This window comes from Staurois parvus, unplaced genomic scaffold (assembly GCF_062004578.1).
Source record: "Staurois parvus isolate SC_StPar_1 unplaced genomic scaffold, SC_StPar_1.0 ptg000014l, whole genome shotgun sequence".
Classification (NCBI taxonomy): Eukaryota; Metazoa; Chordata; class Amphibia; order Anura; family Ranidae; genus Staurois; species Staurois parvus.
Window position 1 is genome coordinate 15,835,200 of NW_028317810.1, and position 27,292 is coordinate 15,862,491.

General features: G+C 42.1%; 1 protein-coding gene across 1 annotated transcript in view; it reads right to left on the minus strand.

The window, feature by feature from the left end:
- Positions 1 to 27,292, minus strand: part of CHSY3 (chondroitin sulfate synthase 3) — a 555,518-nt gene that overhangs the window by 420,645 nt on the left and 107,581 nt on the right. Inside the window, exon 2 of the mRNA XM_089677692.1 lies at positions 11,820 to 12,103. Coding sequence (XP_089533818.1) covers positions 11,820 to 12,103 — 284 coding nt within the window. The remainder of the gene's footprint in view (positions 1 to 11,819; positions 12,104 to 27,292) is intronic.

Below are 27,292 nucleotides of genomic sequence, written 5' to 3' on the forward strand. Positions count from 1 at the left end.
TACTATAACTTTTGTTGAGCAAACCCACAAAAATGCAACCACAAAATGGCACACTTGGAATCCCATCCTGATCGCTACTCTCTGACATTATATGTAAATCCTCTAAGCAGCTCAATAAGCAGTTTATCTCAATCTCTGATGGTTTATTAACTTTTATTACAGAGGTGCATTTGTCCTCAGCTACACTCGGAGCTCAGAGATGCGGTCATTAATCAGCACAGTCTAGTCATCAAAGAATATCATACATGCCAATATGATGTATGAAGACAGATATTTTGTTATATAAAAGAAGAACAATGTTTCTACAAATTTCTACAAAGTATGCCAGTTGTAAATAGGTATAGCATTAATCAGCTCATTAATTTAAAGTGTCCTGCCAATAATGCAGTTAATCTGAGCAGATTTCATGTACACACATTGTGATGTCACTAGAGCATAAAAAGGCTCCTTTGCAGTGCATTGACATTAAAGGATGTCATTTATTTTTGTTAATGCTAGAATTGACATACAGTCAGTTGGGTATTACTCACTGTATTTAAAAGGGGGGAGGGTAAAAGCAAAGAAAAAAGGAACACTGTGAAGTCAGTTAACCAGCTGCATCACAACATTGTCAAATTATAGGATTGTTTGTATACTCTGAAACAGGAAATTACAGTTTGAAATAGAAACAAGCAGATTGGAACAGTAGTTAAATAAAAACGCCAGTACATTTGTTATAATACATGAAAGAAGAAAAAAAAAAAGAAATACAAAATAATATTGCCTGATACGTGCACTAGATAAATAGATAGATATATTAGATAGATAGAACTATTTTTTGCATTTGCATCCAGTAAACCACTTACTACATTTGTATTTCAATTACAGTTTCACGTTCTGTATAATCTTTTTTTACTCTGATGCCAGGAAATTAAAGTTTACTAATGTAGCCTTGTAGGCCCATATACAATGATTTTATTATGGCATTGTGTCTTATTTATTGGTAACTGTGGCTCAGTTTGCAAATAAAAGTGTTTTATTGTACCACTGAATCAACTTATTTGGCATGTAAATCATTTAAAAAATGTCACTTGCTTAGATTAGTGGAATGAAATAGAAGTCATTGCAACTATAAGGAATAATAGTTAATCCTATATCAGACAAAACGCATTCTTAGATGGTAATCACCTGCAGATTGGGAATAAATCAGCAAGTGATCAACCAGACAATAATTTTGTTACAAGCTGGTTGTCATAAAACCTATGACAATTTTTTCTCTTTAGACATTGTGCCTATTATTTCCACGGCGTTCCTAGAGGTGGAGAAAATACAGATCCAATCCTAACTCCATCAGACAAGACTCGAGGATAGCTTCATCATAAACATATACAGTATATTCTATTTGATGGTTTGAATATTTTCTAGGACACACAATGGATATTTCAATAACCCATTGGTTATAGATAACAAGACAAGTCTATCTTTACATTTTTACCAACTTCAGAACCAGCTTACTATTAGTCTTTGTACAGATGGGATGGTTATATGCACCCATATACTTTGGCATGCACTGCATTTGCTGGCTGATAAGCAGTCCGCAACATACTCGGAGGAACAGATAACACAAGTTAATATGTGACACTGATCTTCTATGAATATGGGGAGGATTTAATGTCCTCCAATGAACACTGATGGAAGAAAACAGGACGAGCTATGCTCTATTTTCTCCTTATCTTCCATAACTACAATGTGGTCTGGTTAAAGACCTCCGAGAATACTGCATAGCTCACTGACGTATGTAATGGGCATCATGAAGACTTCTACAGCTATAACTTGTGCAATAGATAGACATCCTCAATTTTTATATAAAACAGAACTGAAGGATTTCCTTACGCTTACTGCCACCCATCTCCCCCTACCCACCTAAAACCCCCTGGTATTTCTTTTAAAACCCTATACAAAGCCTTTTTCATTCACGGTCCAGTGATGTTATGCCTAGCTTCTCCTTCTGGCAGTGGCAGGTGTTGGCATTCTTTCAGGACTCAGCATCGGTCATGTCATGATGGTTGATTTCCACTAAAGTCTGGTACACACGATGAGAATATCGGATAAATGATTGTCCGTTTTTTTTTTGCATACTAGTCACATATCGAAACCAAAGAGGTTACTAGAGTTACAAAAATGCTTGTAAGACAGAATACAACTTCGATGATGTAATATATTGTATTGTAATGTATTTGTTTGTTTGCAAGCATGCGCGGCCTTGGCCACTCAATATTTTTTACAATCAAATACTGTACTGATTAAATGAAAATTGTTCTGTTATCTTATGAGAAAAATTTTCATGCCTGTACCCTTGGATAATTTTACATGAACTGTTGTGATATTGCTCTCAAAAGCTGTGTACTAATGATCAGATTATTGGACGATTGCTCCAAAAAATTAGGTGTACCAGGCATTGGTCCTAAAGTACTGTGAAGCCAGACTGTATGATGGAGGAGGTGTGTAAACAACAGGCTGGGTTCACAAAAAATGGGCAGAATGAAAAATATCAGCAGTGGACTGAGGAGGAAGTCAAGGACTGTAGCATAGAGACTGGCACTGAGGGGGAGTATTGGCATTGTTATTAGCATGGCTAAGGATGCCTTTTAACCCTGGAGGTACGCTTTAACCACTTGCTGGCTTTAAGAAAGATCTTATTGTAAGTTATAGAATCCTACTTTACATTGCTGGCAACCTCTGAATTTCTTAACCCTAATTGCTTTGTATGGCGATCAATAAATAAACCATGACTGTGTTGTGATGGACTGACAGAATTCTATTTCTTCCATGCTTCCCTGACATCCTTGACTTTGCATGATGCGTTACTGTAATAGCACAGCATATTGCCGCATGAAATGCAAAGTACAATGACCTGCAACTGACTGCTGGTAAACAATCTTCTCACAAAGTCAAAGCTGCAGATAGTTTCTTCCGTCAGCTACAGAGCTCTACGATGAGGCAAAGCTGAGACAGTATAACACCAGTTGAAGCCTTAGAACAATTTCTCAGAATCAACATAGTAATTTTTGAGAGGAGAATTATATATCATTAACACGGTGCATGCATTTTAATGCCTACTTTTAGCCTAAACTATTTTTTGTGTATTTTGTAGAATGGGGGATGATCAAACCATCCATGAGTTTTGTTTTGGCTGTCTCTATTCCCATTGTGGACATTTCCCCTCTTGCTTTTATGGAGACAGGGTTTCAGAGGGACAGGTGATGGGAAATATCTATTGCTAGCTGCACTCTGCTGGGCATCTTACTCTACTGTGTGAGATTTTTCTAGTGGCAGTACCAAAAACACCTTTTCTAGTAGAATGGGAGAAAGGGGTAAAAACCTCTGTCAGAATTTTATTTCTAATGAAAGGAGGTGTTTATGGGCACTGCCAATAGTCTGCATCAAGTAGAAATAGTTGGATGCTTGTATGACAGCGTAGAGATGTTAAGCTAGCCACAGACAGATCGAAATTCATCCGGTTCAGCAAGAATTGACCAAATTTCGATCCATAAATGGGCAGGTTGGTTGTATTGAAGTTGATTCATCGATCGACATCAGTACAACACGCTTGCAGGGGTTTTTTCACTCGATCACTGCAAACACAGTAGAGCTGCAGGAAGGATTGTGTGCTGTGTGTTGATGGGGGAATCCAGCAACCTGTAGTTGTAGGAAATAAAATTACATAATGCAGGGGTGTCAAACTCAATTTCATCGCAGGCTGCATCAGCATTAAGGTTGCCCTCAAAAGGCCGGTTGTATCTGTAAGACTAGATGTCCAGAGAACTTCACCCTCTTTCATCAGTTGTCAAGAGTTCCACCCACCATCAGAAGTCAAGCGTCCCCCATCCTCCCTTACATCAGAGTGCACCCCCCTTACTTTGTGCAGCTGTCAGGAAGAAGCTGGGGCAGAGCTGATAAGCAGAAAGTTCAGGGTCTGGATGAGGACCAGGGGAGGGCTGGAGTCAGCTACTGGAGTCTTCTGAATGCCGAGACCAGGGAAGGCAGAGAAGAGGGTGTGCTGTGGCTGCACAGAGAGGAGCAAGATCTGTAGAAGTAAATATGTCCTCCTTTTCAGCTGGACACTGCTAAGGTGGGGGAGCAAAGACAAGCCTCTCCACGGATGCACAGAGAAGCACAGGATCTGGTAGAGGAGTTCTGTCCTCTTCTCTGCTGCAGACTGCTTAAACAAGGTGGGGGTGAAGACGAAGTAGGTTCTAAAGATGCAGGAGAAGTGCAAGGGCCACAGGAAATGGCCTGGTGAGCCTGATTCGGCCCGTGGACCTTGTGTTTGACACATGTGGCATAATGTATAGCCGGCCTTACAGTACCTCATTTGTACATACATTAGTTTAAACAAAATAAATATTATGAGCTCCACGTCATCAGGAATGTACTATACCAGGGTAATTTCTGTACAATTGAAATGTTTGTCAAAGGTTCCAGAAAGCCAACATGTTTTGGGGATCTGTGTCCCCCTCATGAAGGATGTGAGCAAAGGTAACTTGGTGCTAGAGCAGAAAGGATCACACTGTGAAATGGCAAAAGAGGCAAAAACCTTTGTCGGGATTTTTTTTTTTTTTGTTGCCATCAGCATTTTTAGGTTGTGGTAACATCTGTGACACTAATTTCTTGTGTCAGTGTAATAGGAACACATAGGGAGAAAAAAATTCACAATGTTATCACCAACAATAAAAACATGAAAGATGTGTTATAAACTAAAAGAAATTTGTTGGCCAAATTTGGGCTTTAACTAGTACATAGTCAGGAACCAGTTTACATAGTTGTGCTAAACAACTGACCCACTCTAAAAAGAAACACAAAAAAAACCCAAAAGTGATGCTTATATGCGTTCATTTACTAATGAAGTAGAGATTCCTTACTTAGTAAAGTGGTTGGTCACTAAGCTTTGTAAATAATGTAAACATTTTAAAACAATGTATACAATAATAATAATAATAAAAAAGATAAAAATAAAAATATAAATAATTAGTAAATGTAAAAAAAAAAAAAAAAAAAAAAAAGTTAAAAAAGAATGTTTACTTGCACATGGTCGGATAATTAAAGTAACCACAACTTTACCTGATTTGTTAAGCAAACAACTACCTTCCCAATGTACCTGCTCTGTGTATACATTAGAGCTAAGAAGCCTTCTAGGTTGCTGCGTCACAGCTGGAAGAGGGGGTCAGGAGAAGCTGAGCTGCCCAGAGAATGACTAGAATCTGACATTAGTGATTCTTTTGTGAAATCTGGATGTATTGCTCTATGTTGCCCGCATCTACAGAAGTTAGTGAGGGTTTGTTTGAAAGCTCACATACTGCTTGTTAGGTACATATAAATACTTGAGAATATAAATGCCTGGCCACAGATTCACTTTAAAGAGGAAAGTTAGTTATTTTCAAATGCATTTACAGTATTTTGTATAAATTGCTATTTTTAGAGCTATATCTTTCTGTACAAAAAGCTGACCTAACATTTGGTTGAGAATTGGGTCTATAGTGAGTATTTTATGACATCCTTAAAGCATACAGAGTTTTCCAGTTCAGCTTCCTCACCCTTCCTAGCAAAAGCCACATCCTTCAGCCCTGGCCAGCCTTTCCACTCTGCCTAAATTTAGTGGCAGCTTTGCTGTACTGGTATACTTACACAGTGTCAATGTGCACTCATTATGATCAATGGAAAAAATGGTTAAAGCGGTTTTAACATGCAGGTCCCATAGCATTTAAAGGATAATTAAAGCCAAGAATGTAATATACTGCAACTAACCAGTTCTTAGATATGGTGGCTGTATTAGGCGTCATTTTTCAGGCTTAGGTTTATCAAATACAGAAAATACTTCTTAGTCTTGCCAGAAATGCAGTGTTCGTGTCACTGATGTCAATGTTCCTGTAAGCTAAACTGAAAGCAAATATAATGTTATCTTTTTTCTATGAACTACTAATCTCCCCATCCTGTGTAAAGGAAATGAACAGAGGCAGACATGTTTGATGTCCACCCTGGGTATCAACCATGGCCCCTTCCATATATACATTACAGTAAATGAGCATAGCCCCCTCCCTAAGGGCAGGGAGTGCAATATTTACAAGATTGGCAAAAGAATAAAAAGGAAAACTAATGCAGACACCTCATCTAAACCTTGTACACATGATGAGAATATCAGACGAATGATCGTCTGTTTTTTTTTGCATGCTACTCTCATATTGAAAACGAAAAAGGTAGCAGTTACAAAAAATTCTCGTAAAACAGAATACAACTCTTACAATAATGTATTGTGTATTTTTATGTTTCCTAGCATGCACGGTCTTGGTCACTTGATTTTTTACAGATGAAAACTGTACTTTAATAAATTAGTTTGTTCGGTTATCTTACAAAAAAAATGCATGTGCTTGTTCCTTCGGATAATTTTGCATGAACTATTGTGATCGACTCTAATGAGTGGTATTTTTCGCCCGATTTTCTCATTGTATGTACTAGGCGTAAGGATTGGTAAACTGTAATATATTACATATATGCTTTAGCAAGTAGAAACTCAAAGCTACTTTTTAAGGAAAACATTTCTTAAATTGTCTGCTGTTCGCCTTTTATGGATTTTTTTTTGTATACTGGAAGATGGTGAGGAGCAGAGTATTGATGAGTGTATTGTAACTACATAATTGCACATCAAAGAAGAAACACACATGCTTAGATGTTAAGCCCAGCTTTTTAACAAGGTGTTGCTCCCAAACATTGAAGTGTTTAATTGCATTTTAAAGTATAATGAATGTGATATTAAGGAGCTGTAATTAACCCTTAGAAACATGCAGAAAATGTATGCAATGCTTAAAATATGGATAAAAAGCAGCTGAAATCAGTATTTCAATGAACACCTTTCAAATTCCAGTTCTGATGTCTCACATTGCTTTGTAAGTGGGATTAAAAGGGATACCTGTCCATGACATTCCCTGGTAGTGTTACATAATGTTCTGTTGCCATCTATTGACATTTTATATAAAGATAGTAAACAATATGAGCGTTCATACTTTAGAAAAGTAAATTCTGAAATATTTAAATATAAAACCTTTAACCTACTAACCTAAAACCTGTAATTTAAATAAAATCAACTCACTTTAAAGTGTTACTAAACTCACAACAGTAAAATCAGCCTGTATTTACAGTAAAGCATGCTTGTTATACTCACGGTGGAACCTAAGGGGTTAATCCTCTGCATTGTGTAAAAAGGCTTTGATCCTGTCTTCTCTGATCATCCCCTTCTTTTACTGTCGCCAATCCATCTGCTGATAGTACAGGGCTCTAAGAGTCACTCCGACACATGCTCTGATTGGTGTGTATTGCTCGAGTTTTTTTTTTCTTTGGGAGGGTGCATATAATCGGCACAGGGCCAATCAGCACTGTTCAGATAGGGGGTTCGGGGTTATGCAGCCTCATAGGACAGCCAGAGCAGATTGAAAACTCCTCCTACAAGATTAATCAGTGCTCAGCTGGACACTGATAGATGTCAGAAGACTAATATTTACCGCTGATGAGAAAGGGTATTTAGCTATTTATATTTACTAAAATAATTGCATTTACATGCTCTGTGTACTGTGGGAGACCAGATATAGTGAATGCAGGGTCCTGGGTTTTGTAACACTTTAATCCTTCTTCCTTGTTACTCATGCACTGTGAAAATTTTCCATGGTCACCAAAGGTTTAGATAGTTTATAATTCTTCTGCTATTGATAAAGATGTCCACAGTCACACAGGCTTTCTAAATCCTAGTATCTCTGTATTTCCAGCTGACTTCACTGACTTCACTACAATGACAAAAGCGAGGATTCCCCCATCCACCTCGATTGTGTGGATAAGGGAATAAAATTCAACTTTTTTTTTTTTGCTCAGCCCACTGACTGAACAAAAAAACTAAGCCATGTAGGCTGCGGCCAGCTTTAGAGTGCTTTACTGCATATACAGTCTGTTATTACAGAAGTTCAGAAGAAGTCCGGAAGAAGTCCGGAAGTGACAAAACGCGCCAGAGACGTGGCATCTGATGTATTTACGCAAAACCGGAAGTACCGGCGCAGCCATTTTGTTTTTGGGAAAAACGTGGGTTCTGATCTTAGGAGCTATAGAGATCTGTTTGGTGGATATGAGCTGACCCCAATGTAAGATATTGATTAAATTATCTTTATACCTGATAATACATACTTCGGAAGTCTCTTTCTTACTTTATGAGGATTGAGGAGGATATTGGCCAAGAATATCCAGAAAAGTGTGTGATTACTCCCTGAGGGTAATGGTATTTAATTTCACTATTTGGAGGTCGTCACTGAGTTATCACTGTATGAATTGGAGTGCCCACGGATTTATGTGATTTCACTTTATATGGAAAGTTTTTTGGATTTAGAGTATAATATTTATTTAATATATATTTAAAAAAAAAAAATTTCACTTATTGTTGAAGTGTACACAGAATGATTTGTGCATGACTCACGTGTCACTTGCAGTTGATGTAGAACATTTTTTTGGTGCAATTTTGTTTGCAAGGTTAGAGGTTACATATTAAATGATTTAACTGATTTAATATTAAAAAGGTAATACACTATTATAGTTTATATTTTTTTCGAGGTATCACGAGACTTGGAAGAAAATTGGAAGTTCAACACATTGGATTGAGTTATTTTGGGTGGACTATTGTGTGGACTTTTATTGATTTTGGACATTTATTTATTTTATTTTATTTATTTTATTAATTTTGGACATTTAACATATTTGCTGGATGGGATTAGGGTTTATTTGATTTATTATTTATATATAATATTTGTTTTTTTGGGGTTATAGAGAAAGGAAAAGGTTGAATAAGACTGTTATTACTGTTGTGGGTTTAGTAACACTTTACGTATGCATGCTAAAGAGGGATTAGCAATCCTGTATACTGTATATATTAGAAGCAGTTATTTTTTCTTGTAGGAGAACAGCTATTTTATACACAATAACTGGATCTAAAAGAGTCTTAGAAAGGTCTCTAATATGTCTAAGCTGCCTGGTCGTACAATTAAGATGCTGAAGAGAAGAGACTGGCCTGGGAGTGGGACTAAGGTTTTTAGTATAATGCAAATCAAAATTAAATGATCCAATATTCTGCTGAGTGCTGCACTGTTTAAAAATTCTGCCACCAGCCAACAAATACAGTTTTAAAGTACAATTAAAGACTCTTATATGGCTCTTTAAGCTTGCTGAATCCAGCTACGATGTAATGCACAAGCCACAAAAATTAAACCAAAAACGTCCTTCACCTATCCGGACTTCCTTCAGTTGTGTCTCACATGCTCCCCCTTTCAGACACTGCAGCTCACAATGGGATAGTTTCAGCAACAGGGGCAGTTCTGCAAATCTACAAAGCAGCGGATGGGTTTAGATGTGGCCAGGTGCTGATTGACAAACTATGGCTTCTGAGTCAGCATTGACAATGTTGCTAGCCATGCCCCTTGCAACATATTTAGACCCCACTATGGTACAAGCTGACATCGCCACTGCAACGAAAGTTAACACTTTGCAGGGGAACTAAGAGAAAACTAAGTACGGATGTACTTAATTTACTGTATGTTCTGCCGCACATGTTGTAATGGGAGGCCATAGTTCTACTTTAAAGATATACCATGTTATATATTTATTTGAAACGGCATACAGCTACATAATTAACATTAACTTATTACTGTATTTAGGATACAAAATATCTGATGATAGTTAAAGGAAGTGGTATGAGGGGTATCCAAGTTTTAACACTGGAGATCATCAAAAGTAGTAAAGATTATTAAAGTAGTGGTGCACTGAAATTAAAATTCTGGTGCAAAAACCGAAACTTCAAAATGCACTTGGCTGAAAACCGAAATGTGCAGTTTTTAAAAATAAATATATATTTTTTGGAAAAAATACACTTTGATTAAAAAAAATATATATACCCCAACTGTTTTGTAAAATATGTAAGAGGATGTTACGGCGAGTAAAGAGATACCCAACATGTCACGCTTTAAAATTGTGCACGCTCGTGGAATGGCATGAAACTGCGGTGCTTAAAAATCTCCATGAGTGATGCTTTAAAAACTTCTACAGGTTAGCAGTGTAAAGTTACAGAGGAGGTCTAGTGCGAGAATAATTGCTCTTGCTCTAACGTTCGTGGCGATACCTCACATGTGTGGTTTGAACACCATTTACATATACGTTCAGCACTATGTGCGAGCACGGGGGGGGATGGGGCACTTTAAACTTTTTTTTTTTTTATTTATTTAATGTGGTTTTTTTTGTTTGTTTTTTTGCACTGTTCCTTTTAAAAATATTGTAATCACTTTTATTCTTATCACAAGAAATGGATGCATCCCTTGTGATACAAAAAAATAGTGACAGGTTCTCTTTATGGAGAGAGATGGGGTCAATAAGGGCTCGTTCACACTAGGCTGTTTTGCCAACGCTTGCCAAACGCCCCTATAGCGTTTGGCAAGCGTTGGTCCGGCGTTTGCGGAGCGTTATTAACGCTCGGCAAACGCTCCGCAAACGCCGCATGCGCGGTTTAGCGGCCGTTGCTAGGCGTTTGCCGAGCGTTAATAACGCCCCACAAACGCCTATAATGCAGTTTGAGTGGTGTTACCGCTCCACAAACGCCCCGCAACCGCGTCGCAACCGCACCGCAAACGCCGGCCGGGCGTTTGCGGAGCTGCACCATAGACGAGAATAGGAGGCATCAAAGCCTCCTGACTCGTCCAGAGGCGTCTGTTTTTCCGCGACGCGACGCAAACGCTCCCGTTAGAACAGCACCATGTGCTGTAATGTGCAGAATTGGCAGAGGCGTTTGGGAAGCGGTAAAAGCGCTTCCCAAACGCCTCTCTGCCGCCTGCACACAAGGCTAGTGTGAACGTAGCCTTAGACTCCACATTTCTCCTCTGCAATGTAAAGCATTAGATAAAAAAAAAAGTATTGATCTAGTGCTTTAAGAAAAAAAAATGGCAGGAACTGGAAATGACATCGCTCCGGTCCTCCACGGGCATAGAGATGTGTGGCGGGCATCTTTCCTTTACTCATCTCTATGCCCAGCGCCGGGATCGATGGTTTCTCAGGTAAGACTGAACTACCAGCAGAGGCCAGGCAGCGGCAAGCGGCGGTAAGGGGTGGGGTTTTTTCGGCACCTGTATTGGTGCTTTTATACATTTCGACTGACAGCTGAAAGGGGTGTTTTCAGCTGAAACGTTTCATCCACCGGAATTTCGGTGCATCCATATATTAAAGAATAAGTTCACCTTTGGAACATGTTACGTGTTCTAACCGTGTTTAGGGTGCAACATGTAACATGTTCCCATAGCCGCAGCCGCACCTGCCACCCCCTCCCTCTGACAGATAGTACGGGGAGAAGTTGCCCCATACTATATGTCAGATTTGATAACAGCATGGCCGTGTGGAGCGCTGTGGTAGTTTGTTGAAGCTTCCTGTCAGAATATCTGCTTGGCCATACATCCCATGCAGCAAGCAGACATTCTGACAGGTCTGCAGGAGACCTGCATGGCACCAGTGATCTACTCCACTGGACAAAAATAATAAATGCACATTTTTTTTACCTGCAAAAGCTGAACTTATCCTTTAAATATCACAAGTGGTATAAAAAAAGTAAACAAGGGAACAGGGACACATCGATGTGAGTTTATATTATATAATAGAATTGCTACATCGACTGAAAGGAGGAGACTCAATAAGATGTCAAGTATGGAGAGATTATTTACATAAAGAAAATAAAAGTAACATTGAAATAAAATACGCAATAATAAACATATTCTTACCTCATAGGACCAGACGCACTGTGTTCCACCAAAGCGCCGCACACATCTTCCCACTTCCACATCCTCATGCGTAGTATACATCTCACGAAGACATTCACCAATGTGTGGGACCATTCTCCGTAGCACCTCACGGCTAAAGATCATCCCTGGTCCTCCCATGCAGAAGTTTTCTCCAGGTTCGAGTCCAAGTTTTCCAAGTTCTTCAATATTCCCCAGTCCTGTCTGGCCTAAATAAAGGGGTTTGCTGCTGTTTAGAGAGCGCAGAAATTCCTCCAGTTTTTCACCTGTTGAGCAAAAATGAAAATATGGTTACAAATGTTAACAGCCGTGACCCCTACATTACGTCACTGTTAAAACATACCAAGCACCTGCACAAATACACAGAGCAAAAAAACAAGGACACATACTTTGTGGCAAGCATTTCCACATCTATCACCAAATGAAAATGACTAAAGATTTCACTAACATAGACTCTGACATTCTAAAACAACCAATCTAAAACATTAAGTCAAAAGGAGGCCACAATTCTTGAAACCAGCAACGTTCAGAAATTTTATGGAAAATAGATTATAAAAAAGCTATAGACATCTTTTATAGAATAAAATATGAAATGATTTTCAATAAATATCATTTGTGAGAAAAATACTAGATTTAGTGATAAAATGCTGTACTTCCAGTACTGGATTTCCTTACAACTGCCTAATTAAGCCGAAATATGAAAAAAGTGTGCCATTACTATTTAGTGGGAGCTAACTGTTCAGACCTTCTCTCTTAACCACCATCCGCCTGCCCAACGTACATCTACTGTGGGTGGAACAGCCAGGCTAAGCGGCATAAATGTAGGTCGTAGCCTTTATGGGTTTCGGTTGCGTGCCCCCTGCTGTGATTGGACAGAGCACATGTTTGTCAGAAGGTTTCAGCCAATAATTTTAGCTGAAACCTGCTAATCGGCTGTGGCCAATCACAGCACAAGAGTTTTGTGTTTACAAACACACAGAACTCTGTACACATTACAGCGATGTGGCTGTTTCTTCTTCCTAAAAAACCGGGGCGAAAAAACAGCCATATCTGTGAGTTAGCCCTGGTTCACACTGATGCGGTGAGGAATTTGCAGTGCTTTCTGTGCAAATTCCGCACCGCATCAGAATCGCACCCCGTTCATGTGAACCGATGTGGGTATGTATGTTAAGTTAAAAACACTCCGAAATCGGTCCACAATACGCGGTGCGATGTGAAGAATCGGATCGCATAGGCGTGAATACCCATGCAATCTGATTCCAAACTAGGGTCCTGCACCTTTTTGGTGTGGGTGCGGTGCGATTTGAGCCATACGAAATGCATGGCTCCGATCGCACCGCACACAAATCGCATGTGATTTGCACAGGAATGCAGTGAGGTTCCTGTGCAAATCATATGCGATGTACCACACCGCATTAGTGTGAACCTAGCCTAAAACAGCACATACTACACTTGTTTGGCACATTGTTAACCCCTTCATTGCCCTTCGATGTGAGCCGTCCTCCCAACCAGTGTCATTTGTACAGTGTACGGTATTATGTCTGGTCACTGTATAAGTGTCACTAGTAATGTCAGTGTCAGTTAGTAAGTTAGTGTCCCATCTAGCCTGCATCTGTTAGCGCCAAATTGCCCGCCACACGATCACAGTCACAATATAAGTGTATTAGTATAGCGTTGATAGCTGCGTAAATTCCAGTATATATACACAATAGTTTGTAGACGCTATAACTTTCACACAAACCAATTAATATACACTTATTGGTATTTTTTTGCTAAAGACATGTAGCAAAATACATTTTGGTCTAAATTTATGAAGAAATTTGATTTTACTGGATATGTTTTATAACAGAAAGTAGAAAATATTGGGAGTTTTTTTTTTTCAATTGTGGTCTTTTTTCATATATATATTTTTTTTTTTATCCAAAAAAGTATTTATTGAAGTAAAAGGCATATCAGGTCATATACAGATACGGAGCACAGTCCGCATATATACATCTGACCTATTCTCCCGTAACGCAGACGGGTTATCAGATATTCATTTGAAGTGTGAATCGTTCTGAAGCAAAATAACACATTATAACATGTGAACGATAAAAACCAGTAAATTATTGATTATAAATGGTAATCTAGAAAATTAGGATGGATGCTGATCTATTGAGTAGGGAGTGCTCAGATAGACAATGAAGCAAAGGACAACGATATCATCTAAAGGTGTGCATATCGTATGTGTCCGTATCCGGGAAATGTAGGTTTCTTTTTATAAAGGACATGCACACCTATATGCGAGAGGACACTCCGTCCCTTATAAGAGATATAGTCAATTGGGTAAGAAAAAGGTGTGAAGGAAAGAAGAAAAAGAAAAGAGAAGGGCGCATCAGATGAAAAGAGATAGGAAAGATAATGTCAGAGGGGAGGGAGAGAAGGGAAAAAAAAAAAAAGGGGGGGGGGGTCAATTATTAAGTAGTGGCTGTTAAACCAATCATATCGTGGTACATTAGTCAAACTAACGTATATTATTCCTTTGATTTAAGATACAGTCCGGTTAGGCTCAATCCATGGAGCAATTCTGGGGGTGAGAGCTTTAAAGGTTGTTCGTGCCCCTAAATCTCGTCAGTTATTTTTTTTCATATATATAATAAAAAACCCAGTGGTGATCAAATACCATTAAACGAAAACTGTGTGTGAAAAGATTATATCAATTTCATTTGGGTACAATGTTGCACAACTGTGCCATTACCAGTTAGAACAGTGCTAAATAGCAAAAAATGCTCTGGTCATGGAGAGAGTAAAACTTTCCAGAGATCAAGAGGTTAAACCTTGTTGAAATTAGACTGTATTAGTCTGCAGAGAGGTACCATGTGATGGCAGCCTTGTAAGTACAAGCTATTATTTTGTGGAGCTGAACACAAAGCCCCTTTCACTGTTACAGAGGGACTTGAACTGTGTTGTAAGTGCCTGGCAATTAAGATGTATTAATGCTTTCTTTTTATCTTTTTATGGTGGAAATGCTGCCTAATTTTGTTTGACACTACAAATGCTTCTATGTTTATTTGATGCTGGAAACACACCATCTGCATTCAGAGCATACGTTAGTGCGCTTGCGGGTGCCGTTTGAAACCCCCCCCCCCCGGAACATAACCATACATAGCCACCCAGTGGGTCCTGAGAATGCCTGTACACATGCTGTACAGCTCCTGTAAGGCTGAGTTCTGGAAGCCAAGAGCTGCCTGTGGTACCTGATCAAATATATAAAATAATAACAATAATAAATATATAAAATAAAAACAACTCAGGCTGTCTATCTCAAGAGACAGTAAAACCAAGGCTGCTATCGTCCGTTAGTCCTCATGCACACTTGATGTTTTTCCAGCTACTGTTTTTGGCTTTTGACGTTTTTCTACAGCCAGTAAACCCTCCAGCATGTTATCCTATGTGCCCATGCACACAGACTGTAATCAACGTTTTTTGGATGGGACGTTTTTTGGCTGCAAAAAAAAAACCCAGGACTAGTGGGTTTCTAGAGGAGTTTTTTTAGGTGTAAAAATGCTCGAATACTGAAAAACGCTGCAAAACGCGGTAAAACACCGCGAACCGGCATTTTTGGACTTTTACCAAAACTGCTGAAAACCGCTAAAAATCGCAAACGTGGGAAAATGCCACTAATCGCGGCAAAACGCTGCTAGACGCTAATGCAAAAACACTTTAAAAAAGGTGAAAAACTCACGTTTTTAACGTGACTTTACACAGCTAATGTTACCAGCGTTATCTAAAACACCCCGTGTGCATGAGGACTTATGTGTACTAAGGTAGAACAAATTTAGCAGAAGCATTGCATTGCCAAGAAACAGCATCACTTTAGAGCTAAAATATCCCCCAAGTCAACCCCAAGTTATTAGCAACACAAAATGTAATACATAGCTGCTGTTCTTCAGTAATGCTGTACAGCTTCTAACAGCCAGATGGTACATCTAAGCACAGCACAGGTGAAACATATAATTTACTAATACAATAAAACAGTGTTTCCCAGACCATGGAACCCCTGGTAGTTTATATCACCATTGCAGGTGGTACAAAAAAGCACATGACAGTGTTATGAGAATATAATCTCTATGAAGTCAAGAATTGCAAGTGGTTTATTTTACCAATTGTTGTAAATGCTTTTATAGGCTTCAACAGATCATTCGTGGAGGACAAAGCCCTGACTACAGTGGGTTGTGTAGGACACACATGTGATTATTTTCAATAGCTTGGAAAAGATTTGTTAGAAGTAAAGCGGATCTTCTTTATCCTTATTTTTGTTGGAAGCGAGTGAGGTGGTGGCCCTATATATCATGATAAATTATGTCAAAGTGGACTGAGTGCATCTAGCTTATCTTCATATTGATACAGTGGAATGCAGGGGAAAAAAATTACCTATTAAGACAAGGAGAAAAGCGCAATGGCCCAGTTCAACAAACATTTCTCATTGTAACAGCCCTGGTCTTATCACTGAAATTGAATTCACTGATCATTACTTTTTATTCAACTTAGTACTAAACAGATATACAGTAGCACCCTCATAGTTAGGCTGCTAGGTAAATTTAGTTTGTGGCTCCTACTGTAACCCAGGGAGCAGTAACTGTTTGGTCTGATCTGGTCTGTTCAGGGCTTTACAGGCGGATAATGTTATTGCTTCCTCCTGTCTTTAGAAGAAGCCTCTGGAACTTAGGGGGGTAAAATTCCAATGACTAGCCTAAATATTGAGCAAGGCCTAGCCAATCCTTGGAGAGTTGTGCCAATATGGTGGCTGGGCTGTTAAATAGCCTGGAGCCCTAATGTCAGGGCCTGGACTTGAACCTGGGACTTCTACTGTGTCAGGCAGTAACTCTACTCACTGAGCTACCTGGGATGCTGGACAACACTTTGCCTCATCTATTGAATAATCCTGCCTTGTGCCTTGTTTGCTCTTGAACCTTGAACTAGCCCTGTGTCCATCCCTGACCACCAGGAATCAGCTCAGGCCCACTGATCGCTGCTCCGCTGCCCAACCCATACGTCGGTTCTGGGCCCACCCCTGGTCACCCTGCACCCAGCTACCGGGCACCCAGCTACCGCCCCTGGACACCCACCGCCCAGCTACCGGGCACCCAGCTACCACCCAGCTACCGGGCACCCAGCTACCACCCCTGGTCACCCAGCTACCGGGCACCCAGCTACCACCCCTGGACACCCAGCACCCAGCTACCGGGCACCCAGCTATCACCTCCGGTCACCCAACACCCGGACCACCCAGCGAATCAAGATGTCGCCCAGCGAATCTCCCGGACCACCCAGCGAATCTCCAGCCACCGAGCCGCCAACATCACCAGACGCTGTGCCTACCAACACCCCCAGACATCGCACCCTACGACCCCTCCACTCGCCGATCCACTGGACCCACTGAAGACCCCTCGGACGCCAGCATACTGCACTCACAGATTGCAGCTACAGAAGGACTCTAATGGACTTCACGGTGATACAGACTCTCCACATCACCTCGCCCTGACCCGTATCCCTTCACCTCCCCCGACCCGAACAGCACTGCACTCACCCCAGCATGCCACCTGCACTTCTCCTCCTCGTCTTCCTCTCCTCCATCCCAAAAATCGCCTCCCTCTACCCGCCCACCCCCCCAAAACAGCTCTACATTGCCCCTTCACTTCTGCCCTCTCCACACTACGGCACTCACCACCTCCTCCTGGTACTCCACTCCCCGGTCGACCCACGTGCCACCACTACCAGACCCACACGCTCCTACACCTCCCATTCCCATGCCACCCTCCTCACCCTTCTCCTTCTCCTATCCGCTGGGGACATCTCCCCGAACCCTGGCCCCTCACCACCTCTCCCCCCCTCCAGGGACCCCCCTGCCCCCGCCAGCCGCCGCAACCCCCTCAACCTCATACCTGTGCGCCTCCTCCCCGCATCCATCCCCCCTCTCTCGGTTGCACTTCTGAACGCCCGTTCGGTTTGCAACAAACTAACTGCCATCCATGACCTCTTTATCTCCCGCTCCCTCAACCTCCTAGCCATCACCGAAACCTGGATACAGGCCACTGACACTACCTCCCCTGCGGCACTCTCCCATGGAGGTCTCATCTGGTCCCATTCACCAAGACTGAGCGGTCACAAAGGTGGTGGTGTCGGCCTGCTCTTATCACCGCTGAGCACCTTCCAGGTCCTCCCTAACCCCCCCTCCCTAACCTTCTCCTCCTTCGAAGCTCACTGCATCCGGCTCTTCTCACCCACCCCCCTAAGGATCGCAGTGATCTACAGGCCCCCTGGATCCATAGCCCGCTTCCTGGATGACTTCGCCGCCTGGCTTCCCTTCTTCCTCTCCTCTGAGCTACCGACCATCATCCTCGGGGACTTCAACATCCCCATCAATGACAACACCCCAGCTACCTCCCAACTCCTCCACCTAACCTCCTCCTTCGCGCTCACACAACACACCCAATCCTCCACCCACATCAATGGGAACACCCTGGACCTCGTCTTCTCCCACCTCTGTACCCTCAACCAGTTCTCTAACACACCCTTCCCTCTCTCCGACCACCACCTCCTCACGTTCTCCACCTCCCCTTCCCCCAACTCCCCCCCCCCCAGTGCGCCAAACCATCACCAGCCGCAACCTCCGCAACCTGCACCCGGCCCCCCTCCACTCGTCTGCCGACCGCCTACACGACAGCATCCTTCCACTGTCATGTCCTGACCTAGCCACCTCCACGTACAACGACTCACTATCAGCTACACTAGACTCTCTGGCACCCCTAACCACACGCAACATCAAACCCAGACCACTCCAACCCTGGCAGAACGACCACACTAAACGCCTCAAACGCCGCAGTCGTGCGCTGGAGAGACTATGGCGCAAAACCAGGTCCCCTCATACATTCTCCCTCTACAAATCTGCCTTCCTCACCTACACCTCCTCCCTCCACGCCGCCAAGCAGGCCTACTTTGTTAACCTGATTAACACCCTCTCCACCTGCCCTCGCCGACTCTTCTCCACCTTCAACTCCCTGCTCTCTCCCCCCCTTCCTCCACTCAGTACCTCACTTACCGCCCACGAGATTGCCACTCACCTCCACAGCAAGATTGACGCTATCCGCAAGGACATAGTCAACTTGCAATCTACCTCCCCATCTAGCCTCCCCCCTTCTATCACCCCCTCATCTCTCCCCTCCTCTGACCTCGCAACGGCACTGCCCCCCACCACACCCAAGGCCCTGCCTACCGTAACCCCCCCATCACTGCACTCCTTCAGCCCTACTACCACTGAGGAAGTCAGCAGAGTCTTCTCAGAAGCCCGTCTCACTACCTGCCCCCTAGACCCTATCCCCTCTCAACTCCTCCGGTCACCCCCCCCTTCCCTCATCCGCTCCCTTACCCACATCTTTAATCTCTCCCTCTCTACTGGCGTATTCCCCTCCCCCCTAAAACATGCGCACATCACCCCCATACTCAAAAAGCCCTCTCTGGACCCCACTGACCTCAACAACCTCAGACCAATTTCCCTGCTGCCACTCACTTCCAAGCTCCTTGAGCGCTTGGTCTTCGATCGCCTAAGCGCCCACCTAGATGACAACAACCTCCTTGACCCACTACAGTCCGGCTTCCGTCCCCTACACTCCACCGAAACTGCCCTCCTCAAAATCACCAACGATCTACTAACCGCCAAAGCCAAAGGCGACTACTCTGTCCTCCTCCTCCTAGACCTCTCTGCGGCCTTTGACACAGTCGACCACCCCCTCCTCCTTAATAAACTACTCTCCCTTGACATCAGAGACACCGCTCTCTCCTGGTTCTCGTCCTATCTATCCCAATGCTCCTTCAGTGTCACCTACAATGGTGCCACTTCCCCTTCTCTCCCCCTCTCTGTTGGGGTCCCCCAGGGCTCTGTCCTTGGACCCCTTCTCTTCTCCATCTACACCTCCTCCCTTGGCAAACTCATACACTCCCACGGCTTCAATTACCACCTCTATGCTGATGATACTCAAATCTACCTATCCACCCCTCACCTCACCCCCTCATTCTCCGCCCGCATCACTCACCTCCTAAACGACATCTCTGACTGGATGTCGCTCAATTTCCTCAAACTCAACCTCTCCAAAACCGAGCTTCTCATCTTCCCCCCAGCCCGCGCCCCCCCCCCCATCCTTTCCATCACTACCAACAACACCACCATCAATCCCGCCCAGCAAGCCAAGGTCCTTGGCGTCATTCTGGACTCAAACCTTTCCTTTCAACCTCATATCAAATCTCTCACAAACACATGCAGGCTCCACCTCCGGAACATCGCCAGGATACGTTCCTTCCTTACCCCAGACACCACTAAACTACTAGTACACTCCCTGATTATCTCACGCCTGGACTACTGCAACTCCCTCCTCACCGGCCTACCCCAGTGCAGGCTCTCCCCGCTTCAGACCATCCTGAACTCAGCGGCCAGACTCATCCACCTCACCAGCCGCTCCACCTCTGCCACCCCCCTCTGCCTCTCCCTCCACTGGCTCCCCATTGCCCAACGCATTAAATTCAAATTGTTCACCCTGACCTATAAGGCCATTCACAACACTGCCCCTAACTACCTCACCGATCTGATCCCCAGGTACCACCCTACCCGTACCCTTCGCTCTTCACAGGACCTTCTTCTATCTTGCTCCCTGGTCTCCTCCTCCCACGCACGACTGCAAGACTTCTCCAGGTCCTCCCCCATCCTCTGGAACTCACTACCCCAATCCATCAGACTGTCACCGTCCCTCCTCACCTTCAGGCGCTCCCTGAAAACCCACCTCTTCAGGGAAGCCTACCCCACCCTCACCTAACAGCCGCTGCCCTTCCCTCCTCCTACCACTTCATCCCCCACAGCCGCTTCCTCCGGTGCCTCTACCCCCTCCCTCCTAGATTGTAAGCTCGAAAGAGTAGGGCCCTCTAACCCCTTGTGTACTGTTTGATGTTACTGTTCTGTTTCATGTATTGTCCCCCCCCATTGTACAGCGCTGAGCAAACCCTTTGGCGCTATATAAACACGATAAATAAATAAATAAATAAATAACTCCTTGCTCCTCCCATGAACTTCCTATATAAGCCATGTCCTTGGACTTCCTCCTTGCCAGATTATTGTGCCTTTCCAGCCAATATCCTGCTACTGTTCCTGCTGCTGTCTACACCTCCGTTACTGACCTTTGGCTTGTTCCTGACCACGATTGATCTGCTACCATTTGTGACCGACCCTTGGCTTGTGACCGACTCTGCTTTCGTCTGATCCCTAACCTGTTGATCCGCTATTGGTTCCCAGTCTGCTCATTCCCTGGTGGGGTGATCCTGAGATCTGCGACCTGGTATTAACACGCAGCCCAATCCATCTCCACCATTAGGAGCTCTGGTGAATACCGGTTAATACTTAGACCCCGCACCTCAGGTGAGCCTGCGTCATTCCCAGGGGGATCCGCTGGTGTACCTATCCTGCTGGTTCCAGGTAAGCCTTTTACTGCTATAGCAACTGGTCTCTGAACCTGACCTTACACCGTGACACCTAAGGAGATTGGACTGGATGCTGTTACTTTACAAGAGACTGCACCTATGGTCTGATCTTACTCCAGGATTCTGTGAGAAGAGCCTTCTTTCTGTTCTGCAGCTCAAAGGTACTTCATGGTCCCCAGCCATGAACCTATAGACTATTCCTGTCTAGCTATACCTGTGCTAAAGCTACTTCATGGTCCCCAGCAACAAACCTGTGGATTGTTCCAGTCTGCCTTTACCTGCTCTCAAAGCAACTTCATGGTCCCCAGCCGTGAACCTATAGACTTTTCCAGTCTATTTCTGTGCTAAAGCTTCTTCATGGTCCCCAGCCATGAACATAAGGAGTGTGGACTTTTCCAGTCTGCCTTTACCTGGTCTCAAATCTACTTCATGGTCCCCAGACTTGAACCTATAGACTGTTCTTGTCTATCTATACCTGTGCTAAAGCTACTTCATGGTCCTCAGCCATGAACACATGGGCTGTTCCAGTCTACCTGTATCTGTGCTTGTTACTGACAGAGAGAGAGAGAGAGGGAGAGAGAAGTATCCTCTGCTAACAATACCTGACATTTTGGAGTATCCCCCAGAATATCCCTCAAATTCACTTACAAGTTTCTACTAGCAAATAAACTTTAAAAAGACAACCCCTAGACTGAGCAATGATCCAGTGTGAGTGGACTCTTGAGTACCTGGCTTTGGGGGAAAGAACCTGAAAATTCACAGCTGCCCCTATGAGGGTAGTGCTACACAACCTTATGTTTTCAAATGACTGAAGATTATGTGCCAACCTATCCAATGCCAAAGGGTCATGAAGAAACAAACAATGTCACCATAATGCTCATCACTCATGTTTAGCCCATATGCTGTATTGTTCCACATGTAGTGTTTAATTACTAACAATTCTGTGACTGTGTAGATAACCCTGCAAGTCCTCTGTTAAAGGATAACTCACCTTTTTACCAAAAATAATAAATGCATATTTTTTTGCAGGTAATAAAAAATGTGCATTTATTATTTTTGCTTGCAGTAGCCTGGAGACCATTGCACCAGCGAACAGCAGATCACTGGTTGCAGGCATGTCTCCTGCAGATCTGTCAGTATACCTGCTTGCCGTACGGGATGCACAGGGAATATAGAGAAATAAAGAGTTGGTTTACATATATATCTAAGTGATATTACCATCAGCCAATCGTCCAAGTATAAAATAAATTAGCTTTAAATAATATAGAAAATATTTAACTTGCAAAAAATATGAGAATTTGACTATGGAAAGTCAAAAATCAAAGCAAAAAAATATACAGGAAATAGTATTTACTGTAACACCAAAAAAAGAGCAATAGGAAAACAAAGAGATATTTGTTCTGAAAGATACGTCTACATTTGTCTGGGTTAATATTTATCTGGCTGGCTAGAATTTAATTTGTTGAATTATTCTTATTGAGAGAAATGACTGCTTTCTTCAATGTGAGCCACATTTTCCTAGTTAAAGGGAAAAACCTCACTTTGTCTCCTTATTAGAGAACGACATTCAGATCTATCTAACACGATGACCACAATGACCAATCCAAAAAGTAGGTTAAGTATTCATGAAAACTGTATTTTTTAAAATATAGAATTAGTATCTAATTTTTTTTTTTATATTAGTCTCTAATAATGTCTTGCATAGCTGCACTCAAACTATAAGATGGAGGGCCAACACACAGAATTTACTTAGAAAGGGAGAGCAGAAGGAAAACCTCATAAGTGTGCTGCTGTTCCTTCACTGCCCAATCACTGTCTGGGTGTGTCCTGGACTAAATTTTTTTGCTTAACTGCTGTACAGCCTGCAGGGTGATCCTTGTATCACAAGACTGACTGAATAGAGTAACAATACTTTTCAACTAAAACAGTTTTGGATTTGTATTTCAACTGTGTATTTAGCAGACTGCCTTGAATTTAGCTTTACTTGCTCAAACTATAATACGTGGAAGTTTATCTGGTCAGTATGAGCAAATCCACTCCTGCTGCTTTAGTTTTCAGGCCGGCAGCTGGCTCAGCCTCTCAGCAAACTCTAGCCTAGCCCAGCTGCTTCTGCCTCTTCCACGGCAAGGTGCTCTAGTGAGCACTGGACAGGCAGAGCAGAGAGCGGTCCTGAGAACTGAGTGATCAGCAGTCATGTGACTGCTTAGTTAGAGGCGGTGGGAGACAGCTGATGCTGCAGCCATTAAAGTGTGTATGTGTTTGTTTTTTTATTTCCCACACTTCTCCTTTAACCAGACAAGAAATAAAAGCATCCAGTGACTTACATGCAATCCCTATTATAGTGTTTGCTATCACAGTTCATAATGTTTAGCTACAGGGAGCAATAGGCCATAACCTTTTGAAATTGTACGTGCCGGTTCACATATATGGAGATTGGATGCGATTTGAAAAAATTGCTTCCTATGGTGCCTGTTCACATACAGTTGTGTTCAAAATAATAGCAGTGTGTTGAAAAAAGTGAATAAAGCTCAAAATCCTTCTAATAGCTTTTGTTTCCATAAACACAAATGCATTGAGAACACTACACATTCTATTCCAAATCAAAACATGAAGAATATTATATCAAATTTGTGTTGTTCCTCTAAAAAAAATGGAAGAAAAGTGAATATTACACTGTTCAAAAAAATAGCAGTGTTTGTATTCTTTATAAACTCAAACATTCACTATATAAACTGAAAAATGTTTGAAGATTTTGCTTTCCTTTTAAATCTCTTAATTAATATTTAGTTGTATAAGCACTGTTTCTGAGAACTGCTGTACATCTGTGTTGCATGAAGTCAACCAACTTCTGGCACCTGTGAACAGGTAGTCCAGCCCAGGATGATTGCACTACATTCCACAGTTCTTCTCTATTTCCTGGTTTTGCCTCAGAAACTGCATTTTTGATGTCACTCCACAAGTTTTCTATTGGATTAAGATCCGGGGATTGGGCTGGCCACCCCATAACGTCAATCTTGTTGGTCTGGAACCAAGATGTTGCACGTTTACTGGTGTGTTTGGGGTCGTTGTCTTGTTGGAACACCCATTTCAAGGGCATTTCCTCTTCAGCATAAGGCAGCATGACCTCTTCAAGTATTCTGATGTATTCAAACTGATCCATGATCCCTGGTATGCGATAAATAGGCCCAACACCATAGTATGAGAAACATCCCCATATCATGATGCTTGCGCAACCATGCTTCACTGTCTTCACAGTGTACTGTGGCTTGAATTCAGTGTTTGGGGGTCACATGACAAACTGTCTCCGGCCACTAGACCCAAAAAGAACAATCTTACTTTCATCAGTCCACAAAACGTTGCGCCATTTTTCTTAGGGCCAGTCAATGTGCTCTTTGGCAAATTGTAACCTCTTCAGCACAACTTTTTTTCAACAGTGGGACTTTGCGGGGGTTTCTTGCAGATAGCTTGGCTTCACATAGGCGTCTTCTAATTGTAACAGTACTCACAGGTAACTTTAGACCTTCTTTGATCTTCCTGGAGCTGATTGTTGGCTGAGTCCTTGCCATTTTGTCTATCCTTCTATCCATTTGAATGGTAGTTTTTCGCTTTCTTCCATGTCTTTCAGGTTTTGGTTGCCATTTTAAAGCATTTGCGATCATTTTAGCTGAGCAGCCTATCTTTTTCTGCACTTCTTTATATGTTTTCCCCTCTCCAATTAACTTTTTAATCAAGGTACGCTGTTCTTCTGAACAATGTCTGGAAGGACCCATTTTCCTCAGAATATCAGAGAGAAATGCACTGTAATCAGCATGTACAACATTTTCTGCCTTCCTTCCTTAAATAAGGGCAATAATTGCCACCTGTTTTTCAAAGAATGAATGACCTCACTAATAGAACTCCACACTGCTATTATTTTGAACATGCCCCTTTCAATTAGTGATTCAATTACACAGAATCAGCAGCATGCATGTCATGACTGTTGGGTCTGTTGGATTTCTATTACTCTACTACACCTGCTAGTAAATTATTTGCCATGTAGAAATATCATTTCTACCAAAAACAGTGATTGATCAGGTTAGTGATGTCTGACTGCTATTATTTTGAACATAACTGTATGTCAAGTGCCCTGGCGGTGTGCATTTAGTGTGGATTCAGTGCAGTTTTAAAAAAAGTCCTGTACGATTACTGAGCAATGCGGTCCGGTTCAGGCGCAGATTACAGACTATTGACTAATGGAAGTGTTTCTAAACCACATATGTGTTAACAGGATAAGATCCTGAGAACTAATCCTGTCCTGAACCTGAGATAAACCTGAAATGAACCAGTTAACAACTACTGTATCAATTCGCTATGAAACCTGAGCTTCAATCCGCACTGCACATGTGTGAGCTCAAAGAAAAGTTAGACAATTGTCAATGGGATGGAATCTGTAGTACAAATGGGTCACAACTACTGAGAACACATTTTTCACAAGAACTCAGTTCCTATAAAAAGAGATGGTGTCTCTTTAATCAAGAATTATTACTGTAATAAAAAGTTTACTGATACTTTATGTGTCTTGGATTATTTCATCAGCATAATTAAAAGCTTTCTGTGCAAAGTCATAAGTCTATCCAGAGAGTATTTTATAAAACGCACCGTACGTTTCCTGCAAAAGACAAAATCTACTTCCTTTGATTAATGGAAGAAGAAAGTCATCTCACCAAAGTCATCCAATAACATATACAGTATATTTTACAAATATTTAGGCATTCTCATGTTTATTTATTTTGTTTGCATTGGTATGACACAAGAAAGTAGAGAAACAAAAAGCCAAATCTGACACATTCCACACAAAAACTCAAAAATGACCTGGACAAAATTATTGGCACCTTCTCAAAATTGTAAGAAATAATTGCATTCCAAGTTTGTGATGCTCCTGTAATTTGTAAATAAACTCACCTGTATCTATTAACAGATCTTAAAGTTCCTGTGTCCACTGTGCGCAACATTGTCAGGAAATTTACAGCTCATGGCACTGTAGCTAATCTCCCTGGACGTAGACTAAAGAGAAAAACTTGACCAAAGATTGCAACCAAGGATTGTTTGAATGGTGGATAAAGAACCTCGACCAACTTCCAGACAAATTCAAGCTGACCTTCAGGCACAGGGTACAACTGTGTCAGCTCACACTTTATGTTGCAATCTGAATGAAAAGGGATGCTATAGTTGGAAACCCAGGAGGACCCTACTGATGACACAGAAACATAAAAAAGCTAAAACGTACCCGAGGAAGCCAAAATCCTTTTTGGGATAATGTGCTGTGGACAGACAAAACAAAATTACAGTTTTTGGGTAAAGCCCATTATTCTACTGTTTTCAGAAAAAAAATGAGGCCTTTAAACAAAAGAATACAGTCCCTACAGTCAGACATGGAGGTTCACTGATGTTTTGTGGTTGCTTTCCTGTTTTAAGCACTGGATGTCTTGACTGTGTACATGGCATTATGAAATCTTAAAACTACCAAAGAATTCTGGGGTGCAATGTAGGACCCAAATCTCAATCCCATAAAGCACCTGTAGAGAGATCTCAAAACAGCAATTGAGAATAGGAACCCTTCCAATCTGAGAGACCTGGAGCAGTTGCAAAGAAGAGTGGTTCAAAATTCCAGTAGAGAGGTGTAAGAAACTCATTGATGGCTACAGGAAGCGATTGATTTCAGTTATTTTTTCCAAGAGATGTGCTGCCAAATATTTAATTGAGGGTGCCAATAATTTTGTCCAATCCATCTCGGGGGTTTTGTGTGGAATGTGTCAGATTTGGCTTTTTGTTTCTCCACTATTTTGTATCATACCAATACAAACAAAAGAAATAAACATGAGAATGCCTAAACATTTGTAATTGCAACAATTTTCTCGGCAAAGTGGTGCATTATCTGACAGAAATGCAGGGGTGCCAATATTTTTGGCCAT